An 11,433-nucleotide genomic window follows, 5' to 3' on the forward strand; every position below is an offset into this window, starting at 1 on the left:
AAATCCTATATATTTATAAATTCACGAATTTATTTAAAAATATAAAATATATAAGTATAAAAATATAAAAATATAAAATTATTTGTCAGTGAAGAGACCATTCTTGATATAGACATTGCTGCTTAACAAATCTTTGCTATAGTGGTAAGTGAACGTTGTCAAATAGCCGATCGTATAACGAAAATAAAGGTAAGACTATAAAGATCTGCAGTCGTCGATTAAGCGACTGGCTACTCATTGTATACTATTTTCACCTATACATTTGAAACGAGACAGTTGCAACATCTACGATCTTTATGATATTCCCTTATTTATCAGCTTACCCTTTACGCTATAAAATCCAGTGTACCTCGTTGTAATCTACTTTTTCATGCTAACCTCATTAAGATGAATTACTATCGCATTAGACTGAAATTATATTTGGCACGTTTTAACATGTGCAAGATTTGTTTAAGGTTTGAAAACTTTCATAATTTTGTTCTAGACGAAACAGATATATACATAAACGAAATGTAGATACATGTAGATGTGGACGAAGTGTATATAGATGGTTAATTAAAATTAAATGATTTCTCAATGCGTAGTTTTTCATAATTATTATATTTATATTATTATACCATATTTCGTATGAGAACAAAATTAATCTATTATGTATTATCTTAAATGGAAATTAACTAATTATTCGAGGTGCAATTTTGAAATGTATTGAAATTTTGAAATTTTTGGAAACACTAATTTATATAGCCAGTGTTTTCCTACAGGTTTTTAATAAGATTCTTAATAAGTAATAATTGCACGATTACTGTATACAAAAATGCATTAAAAATATATATCATTATTATATGTATTAACTAAGCATATATTGCCTATTAGATATGTCGATTGAGCATAGCTACGGCACTGCTTACGCGAAACAATGGAACGATGGCCGCTTACCGCCAAAGGCCCATACTAGTGTCTCGGATAGATAATTTCTTAATTAGTGAGAATTCAAAAACGCTTCGGCAATTCTGGTCGACTTCATTAAAAATGGCTACAAAATCCAATACTGCTACAAGAAATTCGTGCACGATTAATAACATTTCGTAGAAATATAAAAATATTTCTTAGTAACTACGTACATCGCTATTTTTTTGAATTTCAATGCCTATTTATGATCGTTTAAAGTTTCAAAATATTATGATAATAGACATCTCCTCTGTCACTTGCGACCAATTACTGCTTTCTAACGTTTCTAGTTTCCACGCAATACTTTTCACGCGATAGTTTTTGCTAAAAATAGGCAGCTTTTACGAAAATTCGATATTTTCGAAAACTCGTAACGACACAACAATTCTGTTTAAAAATTCTTATCTAGGACCAGTAACTTTATAATAATCACCCAATACGTATTGTGAAAACAAAAATCGCGATGGGAGGTAATACCAATTATTCGCTACGTACTGTGAATTTTTCAATTAGTATTATTTATTATCATTTTTCGCGTACTATTTTAAACCAGATATTACATAAGCACGACAGTATATATAGAAATTAAAATTGAATATTAATACAATTATTAACACGAAATTGTATTAATTCATGCAGGTCGCTCTCATTATATGCTATCATTCTCATTATGTAATTACAAAGATGCACAATATCCATGAATATAATAAAATTATTATGTGTAGATATTTCTTTGTTTTCCGTTTGCCCTTTCAAGACTGGATTACAATTTGCAGTACAAACATAGCGTTACTATAAATAATAATTTTCTAATTTATTTCAATTTTAATCATATCTTTTCTATTAACATAAGTTTTAAAAAAAATGATTATTGCTCTGCCAATCATATTCATAATGAAATTAATATTTTCATTAATGTTAATATTTATATGAATATTGAAACAATATTTGAATATTCGAGAATAGCTTATAGGACAACTATTCCAACAGTACTTACCGTGACTTTCATAAAATAGAATAAACTCGGGTAAAACTACCTGCCTAAAATTTACCAACAATCTACTTCAAGTAGTAATTTAATCCTCCCCCTGAAGAGGCAATAAAATCTTTAGCTAGAGATTTGCAGCCCTCGTCGGGGTAGTGCCCCTTGCACCCCGCGCACTGTCAAATATTGTACCGAAAAGTAGGAATCCCCGATTTTCTATTTCCACCTCTCGCAACGCCAAAAGTAGGGATATCCCAATTCGGGTGCGAATATATTACCAGGTCCGCAGGGGTTCGAAGCTCATTTGCGACAAGGTGTTTACGGAAGTCTGTATTTGTCTCGTTATTAGACCGAATCACGCTCATTTACATTACACGTATAACGTTGATAGTGCGACGACACTATTTACAAATCAAGTGCGGCAAAGGTGTCAACCTAAACTTTGACAAATAGAATTGATCGTGATAGAAATTTACTTCTCCGTTTTCCGATCTCTCTCGTTTATCTTTGATTTATTTACTTCGGTGATAATTATTAATAAAGATGACTCTGACGGTGACGTGGATCAGGAACAACATGTTGCATTCTGATGACAAATACGTAAGTTGGAAGTATTATCTATTTGAAGGGAATCGATCTTGCATCGATTATCTCGATGTAAACATTTTATTCAACATAGTACTTTCTTATCTTTTTCTTAAATGATATTTTATTATAAACAAATTTTGTTATCTTGCAATAGGAGAGACCACTCACGGAAGCGGAATTGAAGGTCCAACGATCTCTTCAGAAGCTTTCCATCCCGGACTGGTACTTGAACAAACGTTCAAATCCACCCAAACTGATAAATACCACGCCGATAGAGTCTCGTCCGCCAACCTGGAAGAATGCTACGCCTCGAATGGACTCTGCTTTAAATATGACATCTTTTAATTCATTAGGTACGTATCGATATCCTATATTTATGAAGATAAAACATTTTAAACTTCTCAATTTAAATCGGTAAAGCTAAATTTCTTGGAAAGTTTATCCATAGACGATATTTAGTAAAATAGTTAGGTTTTATCAGATATAACACATTTGTAACAATTAAATGTCAGTCTGAACCGCGTTAACTATATTTTCGAAACTAGAATCTATACAAAGATGTTTTCTTAGAATCTATCGAACGCTAAAAATAAATATTAGGAAAAATTATTAATTTATATATATATATATATATATATAGGAATAATTAGTGATATACAGACGTACATTTTAAAGAAAAGAGTCATCGATTAAGAATACAGTAACTGGTATAAAACGTTATAACTAAATACCGCACGATGTGCTTCGCTGCCATAATCGCTTTCTTGCCACTGTCCCAAGATCCAGACAGACAGACTCTTATTGTGAAATCAAAGTCATTTTGTCGATGAAAATATCATAATGTCGTGCGAACTTAGAGAAGTCGTGGAGAATAATAGCGTCGGTTGAATTTTATGCGAGTCAGCAGGATTTGCATTTCTCCTTGGAAAACGAGATATTGTTAGGACACGCCATTTTTCTTGGGAAATTAATTAGGAAATTAATTAGGATACGCACATTTCACACATTCATACGCACACTTGTCGCCCCACATATGTAATGTAAATTATAAATTAAAAGAATTATTAATTATTAAGCTTCCACTTATTGAGATATACTATAAATACAAAAAAATCACAATGTAACAAAATTATAAACCAAAACAATTGCGACATTTTTAAATATTTTATTTACATTTAATATATTTAATACAATTTAAATTATTACTCTTCACCCAATAGCGTGTATTATTTAATTATGGATAAGGAATTATGTCAAATATCTTATATCCTTGTGTCTATTTCAGACACATCAGTCGACAAAAAAACGAAAAAAGAGGCTACACCAAGAAGCAAAAAGGACACAAGACTCAAAACATCTGCAGCGACATGTTCAGTTAAGGATGAAGTATTCGATACGAGTATCCCGATGGTGAAGCTTCCAAAAAATATCTCCAAGACTTTTCCCAAAATGTCGCCTTCTAGGAAAATACAGAACATAAATCTCGTCTTCCCGCCGAACCCGAGAATTGAGTTTTCCAAGAATCTTGAGGACGACGAGTATAATAATGATGTCATGAATAAAACTTTCGTTGTACAGAATCAACCAATTGACGCAAATGTAACAACTGACAGTACTTCGAACGATTACAATATTACCATGGAAAGTACGCAAAATGAGAAGGATATGCTAGAGTCAGAAATCTGGCCAATTTTTCCAAGAACTCCACTCGTGGAAACAAGTTTTCAAATTCGTACTACGTCTACCCCGAAGTTCTCTCCCGCTAATTTCTTCTCATCTTCCATCTTAGAGGAGAGTCCAATAATGAAAAACATCCCTTCCAAAAACATCCTGGAGAAATCGTCCTTCTTCGAAAACATTTCCAGATCGACAAATCTGTCGGATAACACCGCAAGCGAATTTGAAAGCACTTCAAGGTCTAGAAGAAGGTTGTCTCAGAATGTTTTGGAAAAAGCATTCATATTCGAAGCAAGTTCAAAAGTGGAAAATAATTCTCTTGCTTGTAAGAAAACTCCACTGGAAGCCAAGAAGAAAAATATACGATCGATTGATCCAATTATGTTCGAAAAGACTGATGTAAATTTATCTGTACCAAGAACCTTTTCTACGGTTCGTGACATGGTGAAGAAGATAGAGGTTTCTAAAAAATCTAATAGTATTCGGGAAAAAGAGGTCCACATCGATGCCAAAGAATCGCCTGTTACTATCGACGGAAAGAAATCTAATTTCAACAAAAAGATTTTGAACTTCTTTGCTGAAGAAAGGAAAAGTCAGTCGCCATACAGCAAGTTCCTGAACTCAAAGAGGAAGTCCATGGAGCTGGAAAACGTGGTAAAGAGCAAACAACCTCAGCATGAAAAGAGCCTTGTACGTGGAATTATCGAAACTTTGATGGAGAAACTGAGCAAACCATCGCTTCGACGTGAAAACAGAAACGTTGGAATCAACCAGAACTTCGTGAAGCAGCTAGTCAGAGCCTTGGAGAAGGAAGATACTACCGAGGTCGAAAATTCGCTGTCAGAGAGAACTTCTGTAAGCGAAGAAGGCAGCTTCAGCGAGTCAGAAACGAAAGTCAGCATTACATCAGCATCTCCCAAAGACACAGACAGTAACAGTGACTCAGATCTAGGACCACCAAGCCCGAAAAATGACGATGACCAGAAATTTGCTTATGACAGTTTGGTGACGAAGAAGGTGGACAACGAGCAGGATGACGATTCGGTTTATTGGATACCCGTATCCAGGTGTAAGCTACCAAGAAGTAGTTCGATATTAAGCATGATGTCCAGGTTGTCCACCAATGCACAGTCACCTTGCATAAGTCCCATCATAAGCGAGAGTGAAGTAGAAGATGCGCAGTCTACATCTTGGGGAACCACCTTCAAGGAAACTAACGACATCTCTAGGAAGTTATTTAGAATTGATGAGACCGTAATCATAGATTCAGGATATTCGGATAGGTCTGTAGAATCTCCAACTAACTATGGATTTACTAGATCAAGGAGGCCTTGTAGGCGAAAGTCAATCGTTGATCACACTAACTACGTTCAATAAATCGAGAGAAAAATAGAATCCCTTCGCTGGCGACTAGGTAATGAGATTAATGAATTTACGAATTCTTCGCAACACTTTCTAAATTGCGTTGTCAGTGAGTGCGTAAATAATCCACTGCTTTTTGTCTCTTTCTCTGTAAATAAAAAATAGTTACGATAGTGGGTATTGTAAATATTGGAATATCGAAGGAAATTATAGAATATTCTCGCTTTTGAATTAGCATGAATTTTCTAAATTAACGATTTATTTTAATTAGTATATATTTAATTATTTCACGCGTGTTATGTCAGTATCCAATAGTATTTGTTACCGGACTTTGCGTCATAGAATTAAATGTTTCTTATATTCAATAATTAAATCATACTATTGGATTATTCATACACTTTCCTGGTTAATTGATAATTTCTTACAGAATTCTATGAGAATTAATGAAATTATAATTGAAAAAATTGTTCATAGTGTGATTACCAGTATTATTGTAACGTAAGTTTATTTTATATCAAGGCAAAATATAAGCAACCATTCTGCCGAGAATATTGTAAATATATTTTTATACACGTTTTATTTAGTTCTGTACTTTCGTTTAGTTAGGGTAAAATTATTGTAAATGTGATTCGTATGAAAAGCATGCGAGGAGCAAGTGTATACATGAATTTAAATTTTTCTTACATCATATCATATTTTTTAATTTATTATAGTTTAAAATAATTTTTTTATAATTTTGTAATCACTTGTTAGGATATTCTGGTATTATTATAAGAAGTTATTGCGTGCCTGAGTGTGATTGAATATTCAAATAGAAATTAGAATTAGAAAGAATCCTTAATTGCAAAATTAGTTTTAATATCGATTTCTTTTGCTTTACAACAAATGAATTAATGCAAAACGGAAGAGTGTATTGTCTTATGCTACGATATAACGTCTTCTTTCGAAAAAAATAAATAAATAGTGGCTAAAATTGTAATAGTATTGAATCATTTTTTAATAATATTTATTTCTAATAACGTTACTCTTTTAAGAAAGTTTAAATGATATTGTAACAGCGATATGTACCAATCTTTGCTGAAAAAAAGGAATAGTTAAAATAGTGAGAAATAAAGCGGAGAATGCGAATTTAAGTAAACGTATAAGTTTTTCGATATTTATACGTTGATTATATGAGTTATTAATTCGAACTAAATTATAAATAAATGCTTTCTTAATTGCAATATGTTTCTATTTTTGTGAAAATTACCCAAACAAAACGTATTATTAGTAATCAAAATTAGTACGTTGCATCGTTAATCCTTAAGATTTCAGACAATCTTTGATATTGCTCATATATGACACATGAACTTGTTATGAATAACTAATTGCAAAATTATATTTTTTAATTCTTGAGATAGAACTATTTTCAGTAATCTTAAATATCGAAAATTTATGAACTAAAAAAATAATAAGATATCAATATAAATGTTATTTATGCAGTGTAACCAAATAGATACAATGGAATATTTTTAAAAATTTTAATATTAAAAATTTCAAACGAAAGTTAAATTATTTAATAGGATGTGTAATTTGATGTGAAAAGAATTATTGATTTAAGAGATTTTTAATTTTAATATCGTGTAGCAACATTACATGTATTTGCATCAGCTAATACGCATTATTATTTGTAGTATTATTACTGAATATTAAATGTTAAATATCTTGTACGGTAATGATATTTCGCTCTAAATACCTATAAGTTTTTGGGGGAATAACAAGTTGTACGAATTACTGTATTAAGAAATATACAGTTCTGTTTAAGAAAACAGGATTGTGCTGCATATGTCCTTTATACATTTACAATTTATCTGAAATATTTTTAATATTCAAAGATATTGAATTGTGTCGATTTAAGTGTGTCACCATATATTATGACATATGACTACATAGGGCTACATTCAATTCAAAAGGGGTACAATCATTCAAAAAGATATTGATAAAATATAATTTAAAGCATCGAAGATATGCTAATTAGCTAAAATGCAATCAGAAAATAATAGAACTGTATTTTTAACCCTAGAACGCGTTAGAGAAATTCAAAAATTCTAAATACTATTTTTTTTAAAGAAGAATTTGTGCAGAGAAAAATAACCTTGTTCTAGATTTAAAAATTATCATACTTAGTGACTGTAAACAAATAAATTACATATCGGGACCACTGTGTGTTGTTTAGTCTCTAAAAGCTGTTGTCAATCGTAAGAAACAGGTATATTTAGAAAGAAACTAATCATCTGGATTACCAAAGTTGATACTACGTTCTGACTCACTTTTAACGCCAATTTTAACGCTTTGAAGCAGGAGTAGTAGAGAGGGAATCATTCTATCAGGTGGGGATCGCGTCGCTTAGAAACGGAACGCGGTGACACGTGGTTGATGGCAATATCGCGCCATTTGTATTTAATTTTGTGTAATAATGTGGTTAAGTTAAGCTAAAAAGTGAGAAAGTGACTGAAAAAACTTTTGGAAAACAATTTATTTTGATCTATTTTTATGATTTATGATTTTCATGAAGTTGTATCGACCGAAGTAAACAAATATTTAATACTGTTGCATGAATAAATGTAAAAAATTATCATTCCTTAAAAAATAGAAATATTTCTTTTATGAATATTATATAACTGAGTATATTCGTTAGATTAATCTCTCAAATTGATATGTAGTAAATTTATGAACAACAAATTTTGTATTAATAGGCAGTGATAACAATACGTCCTCTCCTCGTTGTAAGAAAATTTTTAGGAAACAATCATTTCGAGATACCTGGCTTGAAGAAGCACATTTTGCTTCGTGGCTAGAAAAATCTAAGGATGTATACTTAGCTAGGTGAAAAGTATGTAATCAAAACTTCTTAGCCCATAGGAGTATTTTGGAAGCTCATATACTAACTACAGTACATAAGGGAAACATGACTCTAAGAGAATCAGAAGAGGAAAAAGAAGCAGGAACTTCCAAACATACGATATTCCATAGCTATAGCAGAACACAATCTTAATTTTAATTTACAAAGTCATTTTGTAGCTTTGAATAAAATTGTATTACCAGATTTAATAATTTTACAAGAAATTAAATTAAGGAGAAGTAAGATTTCAGCTATAATAAAAAATGTAATTAATAAACGTATAAAAAGAAATACTGTGACATTATTGCAAAGCAAATATTTTTCTATACTGTTAAATGAAAGGACAGAAAAAAAAATTTACATATTTTAGCAAGATGCGTACACGACAGTAATATTCAAACATTTTTACTTGACTATATGCAAATAAAAGAAGGAAACCAGACAATTTATTTCAATGTTTCCTACATTCCTTAGAGAAACATAATTTATCGTTCAATAATATTATAGGAATATCTGTAGACAATGCAAATGTAATGTTAAAAAGGCCCAATTCAGTAGTATCAAGATTATTAGCAACACATAAAGAGGTTGCTGTTTTTCCTTGCATTTGCTATTCCATGTATTTAGTAATATCCCATGCATGTAAATATTTGTCTTCTAATATAGGTGATTTTTTACACCTACTATGTAATCATTTTTCCAAAAATTCCAAAAGACAGGACATTCTGACAAATGTAGAAAAAATTATAAATGCTATACAGAAAAAAATAATTCAATCATGTCCTACTAAGTGGTTAGCACTACCAGAGTGCATTCAACACATTCTGAATCAGTGGCACACCCTATTCAGCATTTCTATAGAAACATATACTTATAACTTCACTTCTGTGTCAATAAAATTTGAAAATTTTAACAATCCATATATGCTAGCTAATTGCAATTTTTAAATTATGTTTTGGACATATTTTGTACATTCAATTTTGTGTTCCAAGGTTCAGGAGTGTTTGTATGCCAACTTATGCCTGAATGTCATATATTCATTAAAAAATTAGATGGTAATTTTTTAAGAAGCGAATACACTAAGAATATGGAAAATATTCATGAAATTGATGTTGACGAAAATAATTTACTCCCATTGTAAGAGATTTTGATTGGACAAACAGCTATAGAAATAATTTAGGAATTAAAAAACAGATCTGGAAATGAAACTGGAGTAACAGAATTTTATACCAATATTCAAAAATTTTACATAAACACATTCAAAGAAGCAGTCTAAAAACTACTTTTCAAAGAGGAATTTTTATGTGCCCTACAATTTTTACAATCAGAAATAGCACTATATATATCTAAGCATAGAAAGAATTACATGCAACCTATTTTAAATAAATTTCCAACAAAGTTTATAAAAGAAGCTGTTATAAATGAATGGCAGTTACTGCCAACTTCTTCATTGGAATTAGACATTTTACAATTTTGGGACAAAATAACCAAAATAACAAATTTAAATGGAAATCTTTTATACATAAATATTTTTAAGGTTGCAGAATTGTGTTTGTCTCTACCGCATTCAAATGAAGTTGTAGAAAAATTCTTTTCATTTGTTAATGAAATCAAAATAAGAGGTGGGAATAGATTAAAACCAGAAACAGTATATGCATTAACTAGAATTAAGTTGGATTTAAATAATAAAGATCAAACGTGCGTTACCTATGAAGTACCTGAGGACATGTTAAAATTATTTAATAACACAATGTATGAGAGACCTTGTATATCAGAAAATTTACAAGATATTTTTTTATCAGATATTCCAAATACAAGTAATACTGATACTAACAGTTAATACAGTTTGGTATATTTGTATTGTATACATTGTATTATATTTGTATATATGTATTTTATATAGTATATTTGTATATATGTATTGTACATATTATATTATATTTGTATATGTGCATAGTATACATTTATTATAATTATATTGTATCATTATATCATGTTAATGATGATATTCATTCCAATATCTGATATGAATAATATTAGATTTCTGCTATAATTATGTTATGATCTAGCGGTTAATGTCACATTGTGTTACATCTTCGCGTCATGTTGCCAAGCAACGCGATCCCCATGATTCCCTCTCCATCTAGTGATAGAAAAATTTCAACCAATTACTTCACCGTAACTTCGAATATGGTAAGCTCTCTGATTGAAAGTTTCAAAATTTGATTTGTGTCATATAGTATTAAATAATATTCATACTTTTTATATCTACAAAATATTTTAATACGTTAACTGAAGACACAAATTTGCATCTCTGCTTCTCGGCAGTTCATAATGGAGGGTGCAAATTGTCGTTCATTTTCTAACCGCAGATAACAAAATGTGCTAATAATAATTATACAATACGCATGAATAATTGTACTCATCAATTTTTAATAAAAGATCTCATTTAATAGAACATTTACATTGCTTTAAATAATCACATATTTCTCCGAAAATATGCAAAATTCGAATCCAAATCTATTTCATAATATTTTCTCTGTAATGTATATAACAAATTTTATATCTTCTTGAAAATCAGAACATTTATATTTCTACCCTTATTCTTGCTATCATCAGAAACAACTATACAACACATAATGTTTTATCTATGTAATAATGCCTTATATATGGAGAATCTTACGATTGAAAACATAGGTGAAAGAAAAAGTTCGCAATAACCTAGATATTATGACAAAGAAGATTAGAAAAAAGCAATCTAGTGGTTCTCAAATTGATTTCGTATCATGTTATTTATTCGAAATTGTAGTCTTACATATTTAATGATTATTCAAAGATTTGGTTTGTACGAATTGGTATTGGTACGAATGGTATCCATGAAATGTTGACCGCTTTACTCGTCGGAGTGTTTAGTATCACTTTTCGAGTGATTGAAAGTTAAAAATAAATATACACATGCAATCATAAAATATATAAAATCTACGGTAAATAT

General features: G+C 30.4%; 1 protein-coding gene across 1 annotated transcript; it reads left to right on the forward strand.

Moving 5' to 3' along the window:
- Positions 1 to 2,476: 2,476 nt before the first annotated feature.
- On the forward strand, positions 2,477 to 10,281 carry LOC108546735 (uncharacterized). Its single transcript, XM_017898968.1, has 5 exons — positions 2,477 to 2,533; positions 2,676 to 2,874; positions 3,807 to 5,531; positions 8,296 to 8,411; positions 9,979 to 10,281. Exons 1-5 carry the CDS (start codon positions 2,477 to 2,479, stop codon positions 10,279 to 10,281), a joined length of 2,400 nt encoding a protein of 799 aa, XP_017754457.1.
- The last annotated feature ends 1,152 nt before the right edge of the window (positions 10,282 to 11,433 follow it).

Source organism: Eufriesea mexicana, unplaced genomic scaffold, assembly GCF_001483705.2.
Source record: "Eufriesea mexicana isolate 0111107269 unplaced genomic scaffold, ASM148370v2 scaffold757, whole genome shotgun sequence".
NCBI classification, from domain to species: Eukaryota; Metazoa; Arthropoda; class Insecta; order Hymenoptera; family Apidae; genus Eufriesea; species Eufriesea mexicana.

What these genes read in the sequence shown, in the direction of transcription:
- LOC108546735 (XM_017898968.1), top strand. Translation starts at nt 2,477, where the DNA reads ATGACTCTGACGGTGACGTGGATCAGGAACAACATGTTGCATTCTGAT. An exon ending in TACTAGATCAAGGAGGCCTT is followed by an intron (nt 5,532 to 8,295) that starts GTAGGCGAAAGT and finishes TTGTATTAATAG; the next exon opens with GCAGTGATAACAATACGTCC. An exon ending in GGCTAGAAAAATCTAAGGAT is followed by an intron (nt 8,412 to 9,978) that starts GTATACTTAGCT and finishes AATATTTTTAAG; the next exon opens with GTTGCAGAATTGTGTTTGTC.